This window comes from Monodelphis domestica, chromosome 1, assembly GCF_027887165.1.
Source record: "Monodelphis domestica isolate mMonDom1 chromosome 1, mMonDom1.pri, whole genome shotgun sequence".
In the NCBI taxonomy this organism is placed as follows: Eukaryota; Metazoa; Chordata; class Mammalia; order Didelphimorphia; family Didelphidae; genus Monodelphis; species Monodelphis domestica.
The window spans coordinates 721,331,072-721,349,336 of record NC_077227.1 but is presented as its reverse complement, the minus strand read 5'-3'; the positions used below and the strand labels follow the sequence as shown (position 1 = coordinate 721,349,336).

The 18,265-nt window shown below is 46.0% G+C and overlaps 1 protein-coding gene across 3 annotated transcripts; it reads right to left on the bottom strand.

Moving 5' to 3' along the window:
• Positions 1–2,361: 2,361 nt before the first annotated feature.
• Positions 2,362–18,188, bottom strand: LOC103106292 (zinc finger protein 420-like). Of its 3 annotated transcripts, none has more exons than XM_056812681.1 (7): positions 15,738–16,044; positions 15,115–15,519; positions 13,277–14,686; positions 11,517–11,568; positions 10,207–10,333; positions 8,681–8,776; positions 2,362–4,758 (listed from the first exon to the last, which is right to left on the bottom strand). In XM_056812681.1, exons 3-7 carry the CDS (start codon positions 13,279–13,281, stop codon positions 2,906–2,908), a joined length of 2,133 nt encoding a protein of 710 aa, XP_056668659.1. In that variant the 5' UTR covers positions 13,282–14,686; positions 15,115–15,519; positions 15,738–16,044; the 3' UTR covers positions 2,362–2,905. The 3 variants fall into 3 exon arrangements, with proteins under 3 accessions (XP_056668659.1, XP_056668661.1, XP_056668656.1); XM_056812683.1 differs by lacking the exon at positions 15,738–16,044 and having other exon boundaries at positions 13,277–14,038; positions 14,076–14,686; positions 15,115–15,247; XM_056812678.1 differs by having other exon boundaries at positions 15,115–18,188.
• Positions 18,189–18,265: the final 77 nt, after the last annotated feature.

Genomic DNA, 18,265 nt, shown 5'->3' with positions numbered 1-18,265 from the left:
ACCTTCTGCCTTTTGGTCTTTTTAAAGATCTTTTTCTCTTGTGCCACCTCCCCTAAATTTCACATCTACCAATCACAGCAGATATGTTTCTCTAGGACTCCCCATTCTTTAGTTCTCACCTTCTTTGGTTAGATTATATCTTTTTGGGTTATTTAACACATCTTTTGGTAAGTTCACCTTTGGTAGTTACTTAACACCTTTTCATAGTTAAAATCTAAAAATAGGTTGTAGCTAAAAATTCAAGCTTCACCATAAAGAGCTAAGTACCTTCACTGTTACAATCAGGAAATAGCTAAATCCAATCTTCACAATGGTCAGACAAAGAGGGAGGATGGTCTTGTTTGTAGTAAAAAAAAAAAACAAACAAACAAGTAAGCAGGAGGTAGGGGGCTACTCTTGTTTTCACATATTATTTAACCAAAACTGCTGATTTCTATTATTCCAACATAAACATCGGTGAAAACACCAAAAATGTGAGTACTGCAAAGTTACCACCCATAGTGATATTTTTTACACTTACCAGATTAATTGCATTTGTGTCATCAAGATACTCATTTGAACGACTTAGCATCCATTCTATTTTCATTGTGACTATTTTCTGTCACTGTGTTATGAGATTTCTTGGCACAAAAAGACTATTTCCTAAGGCTTCAGGTCTCTGCTCTTGATCTGAACAGGGTGCGGCTTTATTGGGATTCTGGCCTCCCAACAGAATTATTTAGCTTGGAGTTTTGTACTGGTGTGACAAATTTTTTCAAAATATGTAAAACAGACCTTAATGTAAAATAGGCTTAAGATTTTATATGTGATAGGTTTAGAAATTTTAGAACTAAGTATAATTGTATGAGTTATGTACACTGGCCTCTGAATGCAATCAGTCCAGAGTGTCAAGATGATAGATGCATGGTGATTTTCTATGTAAGATAATTACTTTGATAATGCATTCAAATGAATAGAAATCATTGGAATAACAATTTTATTTCATATTTGGAACTTATAATTTGTATCTTTTAATTTCTGTTTTGTAGGAAATTTTTGGAAAATCTTATATAGGAAATGAAGCTACCTACAAATGATTTTTATAGAGCAAAGACATTATATCCTTACTACAATATCTACAACATCATTTGTTCTTTTAATTTTTGTTTTGTAGGAATTTGGGAGAATACCTTATATAGGAAATGATGCTAGTAACAAATTATTTCTATGGAGCAAAGACATTATTCCCTTACTAAATTAACTCCTCTTTAGGTCTAGATACCACATATTGAAAAATTAAGGCTTTAGAGAAAAGAGTTAGAATTTATAAAAACTTAAGTATTTAATTGGACATGTTGTAAAGCAAATGATAACTTGTTTATACTTTTAATCTTGGTTACATTAGTTTTGTTTGTACAGTTTCAAATTTAATATAATAAAAATGACCGATTTTACACCTTATGTTATCTATTTCTTAGTCATAATTTCTTCCCTTATTGATAAATTGATATGAAAGGTAAACTATCCTATGCTCCCTTAATTTGTTTATGGGATGGTACTTTTGGTCTAAATCATATGGCTTTTTGGGCCTAATCTTACATGAGCTTATGACATAGTAGAGTGAATTGTCTAATTTTGAGCAAACTAAAAGCTCAATGTTAATGTGTGGTTTCTGTGAAGAAAAGTACAAAAGAAAAAATTGTGAGACTGGGCCTAAATTAATTTTATTCATTCTAAGGTATTAGGAAGAAAAAATGGAAAAATAGAGGAGATATACTTTCCTCATTGCTCCAATTAGCTTGATATTTTGTGGCCACCATTAGGGTACTCTAGCCATGCCCATAGGGAAGTCCAGGGGGCATCAAAACTGAGATGACCTTGGATATCTGCTCTTGCCTCAGTTTATCAAAACTTTTCTCTGCCCACTTACTCACAAATTGCATCTAAGAACCCAACTGTTGCTTTCCATTTTGCCTGGGCTGCCCAGGGGGGCAGTCCAGGGGAGCAGAACAGAAGACATCACCCTGCCCATGTCCCATGATTTTGACTCTATTTGTTGCCTTTTCCTGTCTGCCATTCTATCCTCACTCAATGGATTCCATCATGAAATCCTCAACCATGAGTCAAGCTCAGATTCTCATGCCTGGTATGCTGCCCCAAAAAGGGGGTATGGTAAATTTCCTTTACATAATAGCAAGACTAGAGCTGCATGTGAATATCTTTTCACAAAGCTTGTGAAATAATTGCACATAACTAAAATAATTGTTTCCAGAAAGACAGCTGATGGGATTTTAGTAGGTCAAGAAATGACTGTTTAGGACCAGTATCAGAAGGACATAGGGCTTGGGAAGATGAAGAGGATAAAGCTTACAGGATACAAAATGGTTTTGAACAGGGTTTATTTAAGATAAGGGAAGGAAAGGACGGGAATCGGGATTATCTATCTAAAGAATATAAATAAAACTCCCACCAAATCTAGTTGGTAGCTTCAGAGAGATGGTATCTGCACTGTCAGTTACCTCTACCTAAGAGTTCAAGTTCCTATGATAAAATACACTTCACTAATCGAAATCCCCTCTTAGATGGTGATAGAGGTAGTAAGGCTGGAAGGTAAGCAGGAAGAGGGCTCAAAGGGAAGGTCTCATTGACAAATGGCTTTAGGTGTATCAAGCAGCTATGTAGGAATACCTCTCAGTCAGCATCAACAAGATACACAGAAATAGGTAGATGGTAAGATGGATCACAAGGAAAGCCATGGGAGAAAGAACACCTAGTTCACCAGGTTCACCTTGGGAAACTAGACAAACTCAACCTCTAGTTTAACTTATAGAAGAAAAACAGTCCTGTCACATCTCCAGAATTTGGAAACTTTCCTGCTTCTTTTGCAGCATCCCCTTCTTCTCATTTCCTTATAACACTTGTATTCTTAAGGTTTTCCCCCAGTGTGAATTCTCTGATGATGAGAAAGATGGGATCTCTGACTGAATGCCTTTCCACATTGCTTGCATTCATAAGGCTGTTCCCCAGTGTGGACCCTCTGATGTACAGTAAGTTTGAAGCTCTGTCTGAAAGTCTTTCCACACTGATTGCATTCATAAGGTTTCTCCTCAATGTGGACTCTCTGATGTACAACAAGACTGGACTTATTTGTAAATGTCTTTCCACACTGATTGCATTCATAAGGTTTCTCCCCAGTGTGGACTCTCTGATGTACAACAAGACTGGAGTTATATGTGAATGTCTTTCCACACTGATTGCATTCATAAGGTTTCTCCCCAGTGTGGACTCTCTGGTGAAGAGTAAGACTAGAGTTATTTGTAAATATCTTTCCACACTGTTTACATTCATAAGGTTTCTCCCCAGTGTGAACTCTCTGATGTACAGTAAGACTGGAGTTATTTGTGAATGTCTTTCCACACTGCTTGCATTCATAAGGTTTCTCCCCAGTATGGACTCTCTGATGTACAGTAAGTTTAAAACTCTGTCTGAAAGTCTTTCCACACTGCTTGCATTCATAAGGTTTCTCCTCAGTGTGGACTCTTTGATGTACGGCAAGACTAGAGTTATTTGTGAATGTCTTTCCACACTGATTGCATTCATAAGGTTTCTCCCCAGAGTGGACTCTCTGATGTATAGTAAGACTGGAGTTATTTGTGAATGTCTTTCCACACTGCTTGCATTCATAAGGTTTTTCCCCAGTGTGGACTCTCTGATGTACAACAAGATTAGAGTTATTCGTGAATGCTTTTCCACACTGCTTGCATTCATAAGGTTTCTCCCCAGTATGGACTCTATTATGTACAATAAGTTTGAAGCTCCGTCTGAAAGTCTTTCCACAATGCTTACATTCATAAGGTTTCTCCCCAGTGTGAACTCTTTGATGAACAGCAAGATTAGAGTTATTTGTGAATGTCTTTCCACACTGATTACATTCATAAGGTTTCTCTCCAGTGTGGACTCTCTGATGTACAGTAAGACCAGAGTTATTTATGAATGTCTTTCCACACTGCTTGCATTCATAAGGTTTGTCCCCAGTGTGGACTCTCCGATGTACAGTAAGACTGGAGTTATTTGTGAATTTCTTTCCACACTGCTTGCATTCATAAGGTTTCTCCCCAGTGTGGACTCTCTGATGTACAGCAAGACTGGAGTTATTTGTGAATGTTTTTCCACACTGTTTGCATTCATAAGGTTTCTCCCCAGTATGGACTCTCTGATGTACAGTAAGTTTGAAGCTCTGTCTGAAACTCTTTCCACACTGATTGCATTCATAAGGTTTCTCCCCAGTGTGGACTCTATGATGTACAGCAAGTTCGAAGCCCCATCTGAAAGTCTTTCCACACTGCTTACATTCATAACTTTTCTCCACAGTGTGGACTCGCTGATGTACAGCATGATCAAACTTCCGTCTGAATGTCTTTCCACACTCATTGCATTCATAAGGTTTCTCTCCAATGTGGACTCTCTGATGTACATTAAGATGGGATCTCTGACTGTATGTCTTTCCACATTGCTTGCATTCAAAAGGATTCTCACCAGTGTGGATGCTCTGATATCCAGGAAGACTGGCCCTATGCATAAAAGTCTTATTACACTGACTGCTTTCATGAGATTTTTCCCAAGTGTGTATTCTTTGATGTTTTATATGAGATGAATTTTGATGTACAACAGAGAATTCTCTAAAAACAAAGTTATCGGGACCATCACTCATAAACCTTTGTAAGTCCATTTCTTCCATAGGAAGTGTTATATTCACTTTCATTTCAGGTCTTATCTCTCCTTTAAAAAAAAAAAAACAGTAAAACATACATATATACACATATCTCTATCTCATTTCCTCCACTATCAGAACATAAATCGCTTTATATCCTATTTCCTTAAGTAAGAAGAAAAGTCTTCCAATTTAAATGGGCACAATCTATCCTTTGAAAATGCCATTACATCAAAGCTAAACAAAAATTTAAATAAAAAGGAGCCTCGAATGTCATGTCACTGACTCTGCATAACAAATCTGGGATCTTAGACAGGCTAGCTTTATTACATTCCTAAATCATACCATGATGTCAAAAAAGCTGGATGAGTGACTTGACCTGAAATCCTGACAGCTGAGACAAAGTCTTGTGGCTAGGCATGCTCTATCCACAGTACTAGACAATTCATTTTCAATCTTTCTGCTTTTGTTTCCATTGTCTATGCATTTAATCCTCTCATCCTAGGTATGACACCACTGGGTGCATGTAGACTAAATATTCCTATTATTTCATCATCCAGATTCTCTGTGAGCATCATGTAATTCCCTTTGTGATGGCTTTCAATCTTATTTTTTCTTCCAGTATCTGAGATCAGATGAAGAAATTCAGTACTCTTTTTTGCATTTATCTAAGACATAAAAGACTTGTTCTGTTACCTAATCCTTGAGAGTAGCCATTACTTTCCTTTAAATGTCTCTTTTCACTAAAATACAATCCTTCTACTAAATACAGTTTAAATAAAAACATGGCAAAAATTTCCAGTGTTTAAATATATGTCTCATACAGTAAGTTGAGTCCATGATCCTTTTGTAAAGAAATGGGCAAGAAAACTGGAACAATTCTCTTCCTATTTACCACCTCATATAGATACTGCCATTTTCATGATATTCTTCTTAAAAACCCCAATACGGATTGTAGTTTATTCTCATTGTACCTCAGAAACTTACTAGGACTTTTAAGCCTGGGCATGTCACAGGAGCTCTGTTGGTCTCAGGCTCCTCAACTATAACATGTTATATCAAGTGACTCCTAGGGTTCCTATAAGTATCTAATGAGATAATATTCATAAAGTGTATGACAAATACTAGAGGCTATATAGAAATGGTGATGTTTATTTTTATCATTAAAATTTGGATTATTTCCTCCTTTGATTGCATTTCTCCTTAAACTGTCATTCTCTGCACTCCTCTAGTTCCTGATTTTCCTATTGAATTAAATCATCTCAGATATTCAGGAACTGTTCCTTTTTTCTAAACCACCTCCATGTCTTGGTCTAGATTGTGAGCTCCAGGACAGGCCAGACTGGTGTTTCCCTTCCTTTGTTTGCTCAGGGCATAGCACAGTTCCTAGAACATATTTATTATTTAATACCTGTTTACTGACTGGGCCCAGGGACTATGTCAGGCCCAAGTTCTACCAGAATCCTCGCATTCTGTCTCTCTCCTGGAAGGCAAATGCATGCTCTGCCCTCAGCCGTGTTTCTATCTTTCTCTTGCTCTTATTTCTCAGCAGTCAACAGTAACTCCATTGCAACTAGAGCAGATCCAATCCTTAAGATCCCAGAGGCTTCTCTCTAGGCTCTCATCTCCCTAAAGTGAAGTTCTGTGGTCACTTGATTGTCCAAGAACAGGACAAAGACTGAGCCACAGAGACCCGGAAAGGGCCTGGAACTGATGATTTAGGGAAAGCTTAGCCTTGGATCTCTTCCAAGTAAGGCATCATTTTTCATTCCTCATCATGGGCTACAGGTCAATGGAGAGAAGGAAAATCAGGAAACCAGCTGCCTAGCTCTACTCTACTTTGAGGCTTCCTGATATAAGCTGAGTCTTCACCATGGCAAATATAGAACTAGGTGTAAATGAAGAGGAGTGATGGAACACAGCAGAAGAGATGACTGACAGATGGAGAGGCAGAATGCACTTAGGGATGCTGGGGAAGTTTCAAAGGACACAATGGGGAGTTGATTCCTAAACCCTGAAAGGGTGAAGGAGGATACTGTGCTCTGACTCATCTCATTGAATAGCTTGAAGTGTCCCAAACAGACTGCTGTGCCTCTGGTGTTAATCATCTTAAAGCTCATCTTGTGAAACTTTGATGGTCAGGCAGGACATCTGAGATTGACCCAAGTAGGATTTATCCTAGGAGGGCAGTCTGTGTATATGACCAGAAGAATCATCTATCTCTGTTACCTCTAGACTCAAGATTAAACTTATACTTAGGAATATAGTTTAAGTAAAATATAGTTTTGGGGAAAAGGAAGAGTTGCTTTTAGACTGGTCTTGGCCTGTGACCACAACCAAGGATTCAATCAAGATCAGTCTGAATAGATTAGTTTAAGGATCTCTTGAATCCCACTTCCCTAAACTTTTCCCTTACTTGTCACAATAATAAACCACTGTTAATTCATAGTGAAAAGTCAGATAATTCTTGGGAATATATGAAAGAGATAGAGGGTGATACGGTTCAAATAGGGTGTCAGTTCTAAGAGACTTTGGTTAGGTCAAACCCAAGTTTGGCCACCATTATTAACACCCTGACAGGGTCTGTAATGAGAAAGGGCATCTAGGGGTGGTAGGCATTTTGATAAGCCCTGGAAAAACGTGAATTCTTTACCCCATAGTTATCTCTTATCTGAATACGGGATTCTGTCTCTACCTGTACTGAGGTTTCATCATGGGGACATCCCTCTTTGAGACCTTCTGGTTAAGAAGGAAGTCAACCCTGCTAGAATTCAAACTCCATCCAGCCTAACTTAAAATAACATCATTTATAAGGGTTTTATTTCTCATTTTACACAAGGCAATTCTGTGACATCTCCCTTAAGGATTCCCTTTGCCACTCACCACAGCAGCCTTCCAAAGATTTCCCTGTTCTCCAGCTGTCCTTTATGGCTTCCTACCACTCCCTGCCTCTCCTACTGACCTAAGAACTTGGCCTCATATTTCACTGAACAAAAGTTGGACCTCTCTCCAGAGCTCTCTTATCCTCCACATCTCACCAAGCTCAGTTGTCTCCTTTTCCTTTTTTGGCCTCAAAAATCAGAAAAAAAGGTCATTCTCCTAAAGAAAATCTCTTTCCATGAGCAAATAATCCCATCCCATCCCTCATATAAGCCTGTCTATTCCTTACTCCAGAGCCCTAATTGTTCATTTATCTTCAGCCTTTCCCACACAAATGAGATAATGACTCTCTTCCTCTGGGAACCAATAAACCATTTCTCCCCAGGGCTCCAAACCCTCTCATTTGATCTCTTCATGAGATACTGTCCAATATCTGTCCTTGGGTTCAGGACCATTTGCAGAGAGTTGTGCCAATGCCTTTCCCTTGTTTTCTCTGCTATACTTTCCCCCAGAATCCTCAGTCTGGCTCTCCTGAAGCCCCAGGCCACCTCCCCCCATTAGACCTCTCTAGTGCTCCTTCCCTTCAGAGCCTTCTCTCTAGTGATTGGCTGTCCTAGAGCTGGGATCTTTAGAACTTCTACACAACTTTCAGCATGCTGCTTTCTGCTCTGGTAGAAGGTGAGCTCATTGAGGGCATGGGATTGTCCACTGCAGCCATTTATGTCCTCTGTAACTTAGCCTAGGATCCAGGACAGAGCAAGCACTCATACATGCTTCTGGATACTAAAGAGCTCAGAGGGATAAGCTCAGCCCTTCTGGCACCTGTAGGAGACTACCAGGTCCTTCAATCCCAAAACTGACTTTTTAGAGGGTTACAGACTGATCCCATGAAGGAAGCAGATAGGAAATGGTGTCCAATAGCCTCATCTTACAGAGGAGTAAACTAAGGCTCAGAGGTTCAGTGACTTGCCCAGGAAGACCCTGCTAAAATCTCTCAAAAAGAATTCTAAGTTGGGTCCTCCTGCCCCCAAATCTAGCCCTGGCTTCATCAGAACACACAGTAGCCTCTAGTTACCTTGGCTCTTTCACACCTCTTTTCCCCTCCCTTACCTGGGTAGTAGCTCCTCAGGACTTCTTGATCCAGCATCCATGGGGCTTCCCTCTGCTCCAAAAAAGAGAGCACGTCTTGTGGGGGAGCTGGAACACCTGGGCAAGGTAGAATCATTCAGGGAGAGAAGCTCATCACTGAGTTCTCTTTAGGGAAAGTTTGGGGAGTCCAATGACATGACTCAGAGACTCTCTTCATGGGGTTCCCACAGGAGTCTGCCCTCACCCCTCAGTGTCTGTAATACAGAAGCCCCGGGTAGGATGGTCTTATTACCCTGCTGGAGGACCTGGAATAAGCAACAGCCCCCCTAACACACCATGTTCTGGTCCATTCTGGAAGAAAAGTCTAAATAAACTCCCACACTGGGTCTAAGGGTCAGTGTTCTGAGTCAATCTGAAGCCCCAGACCCAGGGACCTCACAAGATCAGATTTTGTCCCATCACCTTATCTACTCCTCCCTCTTTGATTCTGATTCTCCTGGACTGTTCCCTTGGGGAGTCTCTGCCTCCTCGCCTGGGGAACTCAACAATCCTCCTTGGGCCCAATGCTGTTTCTAAGCCAGTACACTCATCCTGACAATCAAAGAGGAGGGCAAGCAGGAAATGCAGGAGACTTACTGGAACTCATGGAGGAGAGTCTCCACAAGACTTAGTGTGGGGAGGGGAGAGAGGGAAAGGTGGGGGAAACCAATCTGGAACTGGAACATTAGGTTCTAGGGCATTTTCTTCAAAGGAGGCTGGACTCAGTCCATAGTTTTCCATTATCTAGAAATGAGAGGCAGCTAGGAGGGAGGGGACAGGGCCCTGGGATTAGAGGCAGGAAGGCCTCAGTTTACATTTCACCACAAGTACCTCCTATGTGGGTGCCTCAGAACAAGCTACTTAATCCAATCTATTTCTTTGTCTGTAAAATAAGGGTAATTGTGTCACTGATAAAGGAAGATGAAGGTGAGGAAGGAGGCCACAATATTACAGAGAAAACCCTAAGCAGAGCTCTGGGCCAAGAGCAGGTCCTTATAAACACTTCATCTCTTCCCTCCCTTCCTCACTGGAACTTATGGAGGCTAGGGGCAATAGGAGGGAAAACTAAAGACAAACCTGATCTCTTAGGCTACTCTTTTATGCTATTTAAAGAGAAAAAGATGCCCAAAAAAGATCCACTCTAGAGGGAAAGAAGGTAGGAGGAAAACCCTCCTGAAACAGTTTTCCCAGATGAGTTTGGAAGACCCAATTCCCAGCCAGGCAGAGGCAAGATTGAATCAACTCTGAGATTATTCCATGTCTGAGATTCTCCAACACGTATTTGATCTCAGACTTCAGGAGCACCAAAGGGAACTCTCAAGGTCCCATTACACAATGCAAAGTCCTTTCATAGGAGAACCAGGCAGCAGGAGGCACCTAGCTCTGGGACTCGACATACCAGCCCTCGTCCCTTCTTCATGACTGAAAACTGCTGCCAAACCTGCCAGCTTCTGAGGATGATATTCCCTTGGATAGCTGATTCAGGCAGCAGGGAGAAGACTCCTTACCCACAGAGAGCAGGTTCCTGATATTCTCCAGCATCACCTCTTTGAACAGCTCCTTCTGGGGAGGGGACAAGAGGCACCACTCCTCCCGGGTGAAGTCCACAGCCACATCCTTGAATGTCACCTCCTCCTAGAGCAGCCCAAGTCAGAGCACAGAAGGGTGAAAGTCACATCACAATGAAGAGCCCACCTCTGGTCAGTTACAGGAGGAAACTGACCCACAGAGAAGGGCAGGACCCAAAAGTCCTGCCCTTTGTCAGTGTTGGAGCCAGCACTAGAAGCTGATTCTTTAAGAGGGCAATATAAGTTTGGGGAAAGTAGCTCAGTGATGCTGCTGAAGGAAGCCAAGAAGATTCTACTGTGTGAAGGGAAATATCTAGGGGACCCCCATTGCAGCTTGGATCCCAAGGGCCCCAGGAGTGGGATGTAGCTGTCAGGACATGTCTGTGGCCCTGTTGCTGTGTCCCAGTACAGCCAGCATCAGTGTGAGAGTCATCAACCTGCCAGAGCTTGAGCCAGGGAGGGGGGAACTGGAGAATGTAAAAGGCAGGAGAGGGGAGGAGAGAGGGCTTTTGTACCTCCCCCACTTCCCTCCCAAAAGGCCTCCCTCCCTCCCTCCCTCCTTCTCTCCTTCCCTCCCTCCCTCCCAGAGCTGGTTTGGACACGGCTGCTGAGGGCTCTCCTTGGTCAGACTGGGGGGGCCTGGAGGGCGGCCGATGGCTTCTCCCTTCCTTTGGGCTGAGCAGTGCCCGGCACACACCAGGGTGTTCCTTCACACTGGCTCAGCTGGGCTAAGAATGGGGGAGAGGAAGGAGCTGGAGGGACCCCGGAAGACTCGAGGACTTGAGGCAGAAGCCAGGGAGCAGCCCGGGGGACAAGGTCTTCCCTGAGGACCCCACAGAGCAGGGGACACCCTCGGGCTCTGCTCCAGACCAGACTCCAGAGGGAACAGGGGAGAAGCAGCAGAGAAGAGGCTGGGAGGGAGGCAGGCAAGCAGAGAGAGCCAAGACAGGGTCCCCAGACAGGGAAGGACAAGGAGTCAATGGTCGTCCTGGGCCCTCACCTGTGATGGGGAGAAATCCGGCCTGGGAGGCAGCACCTGGGGGAGCTCTGGGGGTCTGAGCGGACCCCGGAACAAGGAATCCCTGCCAAAGGCCAGGAGAGAGCCAGGAAGGGCTGCTCCTGCTGCCTGGGATGGGGGGACAGAAAGGGCCCAGCAGGAAGCCGGGAGCAGCTTCCAGCCCATCTTGGCTCAGAGCCAGGGAAGGGCCTCCTGGCTGAGGGGCTCCCATCTGGGCCTGGAATGCACTTACCTGGCCTGGCAGTCTGTCCCTCTCCAAGGCCATCCCTGGCACTCCAGGCTCCCTGTAGAGGCAGCAAAGGATGCCCAGTCAGTCCCTCTGGGGAGCCTCCTCCATCTTTTCCCGGCTTCTACTCCCCACTCAGGCTGCTGCTCCCCACCTTCCCCCCACTTTCTGGACCCTCAATGGAGCTCCTGCCAAAGCTCTTCCCAGCAGGCCTCCCTTGTCCCAGGGAATGTCTGACTTCTCTGCCCTTCTGAGCAGCAGGAGCTGGCCTGGAGCCCCTCCTGGGGCCCTCCCTGCCCTCTTTCCCAGTGCAGAAAAGCCCATCTTCCTCACTGCCTTGGGGCTCCCTCTTTGGGCCTGAGCAGAAAGCTGCCTGGATCTCCCCCCCAGCTCAGGATCTGGCTCAGCCCCATCCCTCCTGGGGCTGGTCCTGGAAAGTCTTTGGCTTTTGAGGGACCCAAGGGCAGGAAGGAAGAGCTCAGAGATCCTCCCATAGGGTTGGGTCTGAGGGCAGCACAGAGGACTCTCTGAGTAGGAGCTGGGGGTCAGGTCAAGAATCCCTGGGCCCCTGGAATGGCCCCTCTCTCCCCCTAGAACCCTTCCCAACCTCTAGACTCCACCCCAGGGTTGGGATTCCCCCTGGGCCACCTTCACCAGGTTGGGCAGGAGAGAGCCCCCCTCTCCTGCATCAGCTCCTCCTTCCCTCCCCCACATGCCTAGGGACCTGACCCTCCCCAGAGAGTCTAGATACAACCTCAGGGAAGTGGGGGCTGCAGACAGCTCCTGGGGGAGAGCAGGCCCCATGGAGGGAGGGGGGGTTTGAACCATCTCAGGAAAATTGGGCAAGTGAAGGGGGGTCAGTATGGGTGGGGGAGGAGGGGGATAGCTAGAAGGGGGTGGGAAAGGAAGGAGAAGACACAGAAGGGGAGGGAGAGAAGGAGAGTGCATACCAGGAACAGGGCTTGGATTGATCAAGAGGCCAAGATGGGTCAAATCTGACATGAAACTGGCCAAAACCAAAGCCCTGCACTCAGGAGGAGGGGCTACAGGAGGACCCCCTGGGAGCTGAGAGAGAGAGAGAGAGAGAGAGAGAATAAAGGAAGAAAGACACATTTCCCCAATCTTTTACTGGAGAATCAAAGAATGGGGAAAGGGAGGGAGCTAATGAACATATGACATGGCATAGCATTAGACATTGGTCAATTGACAACCACAAGATCAAAGAGGAGGTGAATCAAACATGTGACCTGGAAGGGAATCTGGTCCCTTAAGGTTGGAGCTACGACCCTGTGGCAGCTACAGTCCTGCCCAGGAATTCTCCTGACCCTTGGACTGCAGGATTAGAGAGTAGTCACAATTAATAGAGTGCCAGTTAAATACAATGTTCAAGAAATAATATGACCACGAGTCTGGTACATCAGTACATGGGTTATAACATTAACACATCAATAATACTTTCAAGATTAGAATTTACCTGGGATGCCACAGGAAGCTATGTAAGAAGGGCAGTCTGACAGGGAGAGATTAAGGCAGGTTCAAAGTGTGGGGTGTAAGGGAGGAAAAGGGGTTAATTTTTAAAAGGGTTGGACTTGATTATTTAATCAAGGTCCTCAGGAATTTAATTAATTCTCCCCATGCCTCCAGGGAGAGTTAGTTTCATCCCAGCTTCAGCAAAGCCAAGAGTCTCTCAAGAGGACAGGTCTTTCCTCAGGCTGGTCTCTTCAGAAAAAAAAAAAACAGCAGTAAAGATTCATCTTTTCACTCACCACATATCAGTCCAGTTGGCAGATTCTTTATCAGCCTCCACTCCAAGTATAACTCTTAGTAGAACTCCCAGTAGAACTCTCTCTCTCACAGGAGGTTCCACTCCAAGTGAAAGTTCCAAGTTGAACTCCACTCAGTCAGTTGTCACTCCCTTTAAAGGCACTTTCTTTTGTGGCACTTCCCCTAATTTTTACATGTACCAATCACAGTTGACACTATGGCTTTTAGGTCTGTCCAGGGGCAGTCAGTTGATTTTGATTCGTCACCTACTATTTCACATGTGGGTGACAGGCCTCCCACTTAATGTGTGAAATGGGGTGTTTACACCTTTGGTGATTAAATCTAAAAATAGGCAGATCTCCCTACTCAACTATTAAGCTGGGTGTTTATACTTTTGGTGATTGAATCTAAAAAAGGGCAGGGGTGGGGGCAGTTGGGTGGCTCAGTGGATGGAGAACCAGGCCCAGAGATGGGAAGTCCTAGGTTCAAATCTGGCCTCAGCCACTTCCTAGCTGTGTGACCCTGGGCAAGTCACTTGACCCCCATTGCCTAGCCCTTAACCACTCTTCTGCCTTGGAGCCAATACACAGTATTGATTCCAAGATGTAAAGTAAAGGTTATTAAAATAAATAAATGAAAATGGGCAGGGGTTACAATTTAATCTTTATACTCAGGGGAGAGTTAATTAATTTCATTATTATAATCAGGGGGAGAGTGAAATTTAAACTTCACAGAGTGGGGAGGGGCAGGGCTCTACCTTTAACCTTTTGGAGTGGGGAGGGGCAGGGCTCTACCTTTAACCTTTCCTGAGAGAAGGTGCTGCTGCTGGCTCTGGCTGGGGACAGTTTGGCTGCTGGAGAATCCCAGGGAAGGAGAGTGCGAGGGTGGGCAGCTGTCCCATGTTTAGTGAGTGAGTGAGAATAGAGAGACCAAGAGTTGTAGGTCCAGCCTGCCTAGTGAGGCTGAAGAGCTATTAGTGAGACTCTCTCAAAGGACTGTTTTTAGGTAGTTTATAGGTTGATATAAGAAGTTTGGGGTAGGTTTTAGGCAGCTCTAAGATAGATCCTTGAATCTCTCTCCTGTCTTTCCTTCTTTCCTATTTTTTCTCCATTAAAACAAAACTTTGTTAAACTGCTCTCCTATCTTTGTCAAGTTCCTAATTTTAACCCCTACACCAGAATAGTTCGTGATTGGGGTGACTGAAGCAGACGCTGCCCAAAGACGCTGCCCAAGGTGGGGGGGGGGGGAAGCTTGGGAGTCTGGGGCCCAGAGGCTGGGAGGCAGGACTACTGGGTCCTTACAAGGCGCGGTAAAACTGCACCCAGTACTGGTCCCCTGGACACCCCCTCCAAAAAGGACATTTTAGCAGGAAAAAAGATCCCGAAGAGGAAGTTGGAGGCCACAGCCAACCCCTGTAAGAGATCAGAGAAGCCACAGGAATACATTGCATCCCGAAGGAAATGCTCACCCCTTGCTACCTGTCTGGCTCCGCTCCATCCCCAAGTACTTGCTGGACCCAGCCAGCCCAGCCCAGCTCCAGAGTCCCAGGACGTTGGGGAAGGGGAAGGGCTCCCGGCTTTGGGGGGATACAGAAATTGGGCTTAAGGAGGCACAGGTGGGAAGTGGTCTGCCCCGAAGGGACTCGTAAAGGGTGAATTCGACCTCAGCGCCAGCCAGGGTCCATGCTGCAAGCGGCTCCCAGCTCTAACCTGAGGGAAAGGGTGTGATGCTCTCTGCCTCCCGCTCTCCTCCTCGAGCAAGAGCCAGGACCCTCCACATCTGGCCCCTCCCTATCCTGGACCCCCTTTCCCGCTGTCCCCTGCCACCACTTTATAATTACCGAGACTTGAGGTGCGGATGGCAGAAACTTAAAAGACTGTAGGAAGATCTTTGGAAGTGGAGGAGGAGGTGGGGCTCAGGGCGATCGTCACTTCCTGCTTCCCAGAGGCCCCGCCCTGCCCATTGGGTCTGACCTTCCCGGTCTCCCTTCCTTCAGCTCCTCCCTTCAGAGCCTCCAGATGAGCCCCGCCTCTTCCTCGCCCCTCCTCATTCTTCCACTCACTATGGGCCCGCCCCGACCCTGCCCCGACCCTGTGGCCCGTGGCCCCGCCCTTCCTGTCAGTGCAAGCCTGTGGAAGAGGGCTGGGAGTTGTCAGATCATTTCCTTCCAAGGAGTCCTTCAGATCCTTCCCCTCATGAGGAGGTCCCTGCTGGACTCCATCTGAGCAGCCAGCACAGGAAAGAGCTGAGGAAGGTGAGAGCCAGGAGTGAGGAGGGGACCAGCTTGAGTGGAGGACCGGAAAGGTGGGCTGTGAGCCTGTCAGCCAGGGGCGAGAGCGGAGGGATCCGCGTCCTCTTTTGGCTCTCCCCGCCTCCCTACCACGGGGCAGGCTGGGATGCCTGACCTGCAGAGGAAGGCTGGAGGACCCCCAGCGCTCCCCCGGGTTCGGGGACTGCTCTGACCTTGGGATCACAAAGAAGAAAGCCGTTGCTTCTCTGAGCTGAAGGGCTCCAGCCTCGGGGGAGGCTTTTATTCAAGGCTGCAGCAGCAGCACTGCGGGAGGGAACCGATCCTCTTGCTGACAGTCGTCATGTCCAAGGACTTCTGGCTCCATCTTGCTGATGGTGACAGTGTTGTCTGTCCCAGACCCAGGGCCACCGGAGCGGGGGGACCCCAGACCGCAGCCTGGAAGCGTCCTCGATCTGGGGCTTGGGAGGTTGCCCCGGTGGCTCCTGGTACCAGGCTCAACACTTCCTAATGTCCTGATTGGTTCTGCAGCTCTTGGTGGCTGTTTCCCCAGGGATGACAGATGGGCAGGCTGTAGTCTGGGTCATCAAAATGGCTGTTGGACCTGTAGTCAATAAGTCCTGAATTCAAGTCTCTCCTTGGACTTTACTCAAGGGGAGGGGTCTTCATTCAGAGTCTGTCCTGAAGGCATGATCTGGTCTGCTTTGATCCCTGATGATGGCCCTGAATGCAACCTAGCTGTGTAATGGGGACTCTGGGACTCTCTGTGATTCTTTTAGTTTCAATTGAAATGGGGTGTTCAGGGAGGACGAGCACCTCTTTATATGAGGGCTTGCCGAGCCTCTTTCAGGGTTACATTCCTACTTGGGTGTCTACCTGTCAGGTAACTCTGACCTGTGGCTCCAAGAAGCTGTAGGAGGGCCAACAGCAGCCCCTGGTCAACCTGCCTTGGCTGATGGGCTCAATTAGTTTGACAGTAATGGACAGTGTAAGGAAAAACCTTACAGTGATTTAGGGAGCTTCTTTCCCAGGCATGGGAAGACTCCCCTGGTGGAATGGGTGGATGAGAACCATTTGTTCCAAGGAATGTGAAGCTGGCTTAAGCAGGCTCTTTGGAGGGCTTAGAACTTGGTCAGACATAGAGGATGCCAAGAGAGTGAGGCTGATGACTTCAGATAACTCTGTCTCACTTGAATCCAATTCACAAGCAAGTTAAGACATCACCCCTTGATGTCATTGGTTCTTTTAAAAAATGAGGGACCAATAACAAGAACAACCCATTTAAATGGATGTCAAGCTCCAAACAGGCTCCACAAGCTTCTGATTACCTGCTGTCTTTGGGTCCAGCACAGTGATTAAAACCCAAGGGCACAATGACTCTGCTGGCTGTTCTTGCCAACCTCAGCTCCTGGCAGCTCTAAGAAGGGCAGAACACCCAAGGACATTGGGCAGGAGCAGCTGGGTTCTAAGCAAGGTTGAAGAATCAGTGTTTCAGGTGGACTGACCAGACAAACTAGCTGAAATATACTGAATGTTTATCCTGAAATGCACAGAAATCGGGAATCTCTAGGCAATGGGTGACGCAGCATTGAGAATTCTTTACTCTCTGAAAGGATCCATGCCAGTTCTGGAAATTGGTATTATTGTAATGTTGAAGCACAGATCACTGTAATCCACCTTCCCTAAACTAGCTGAGAAAATTCTTCACTCCTTGTCCCCTATTTCTCAGAAGCCACTGAGGACCAGCTTCCCTTAGGGAAGATGCTCTGAATTGTCCTCTCTTCCAGGCAAACAACAGGAATAACGTCACCCCTCTTGGATAGGAACAGATTTACATCCCATTTCTGCAGGTCTCCCTGAACCCCTGAGGCAGGGTTTTGAGGGTATAATAATGGCAGCTGCTATTTGGGGGCTCTTTGGATTCAGGTACAAACATTTCATGTGTCGTTTCTCATGGGATACTCAGGAAGATCTTGCTAAGGATCCTCTCCTGGCCCTGCCAGCCAGTGCAGACTATAGGAAGAGCTTCAGAGGGGTCAGGCCAGCCCCTTCCCAGGAGCCCTTCCAGGCCTTTCCCTTAGTGAACCCTGAGGAGCTTCCTCTGAGCAGCCCCCAGGAAAAGGCAGAGCAGGGAGGAAGGAAGGGACCAGCTTCAGGGAGGGATGTGAGAGGAGATGCTGAGGCTGCTTGAGAGAGGCTGCAGGGAAGGTTCTCTCTCCTATTGTGTGTCAGCACTGACATGCATAGCCATTTTTAATGACATGAGGCTATATGTGGCTGCATGCTTAGAAGGATGTTTCATCCTCAGCTCCTGCACAGCCAGGTATAGTAGCCCAGGATAAAGCATATGCTGTAGTGTAGTGTAGACACTCTGCGCTGGAGGTCTGTAGGCCAAAACAACAGAACTCCAGCACAGAGAGTCTAGTTCTGGGACTTCCAGTTAGGCTCTTAGGGGATCTTTGACCTCACTTCTGGCTATTGGACCAGGGAAGAATGGAATGCTTCTCTGGGGGCCCTGTGATCACCATTACCAGCAACCACATAACCACAGCAACCATCATCCAATCTTCACTTCTGAGGTGTCACAGATTACTAATTGACTATCATTACTGAGATAAGTGAGGGGGAGTCTCAGAGAGGTGAGGGCCTGCACTATGGGTGCCATTTCCCACCATTAGAATTAAATTAAAATTTCTTTTTAAATGTAATTTATAATTAAAATAATAAAATTTTTAAAAATTAA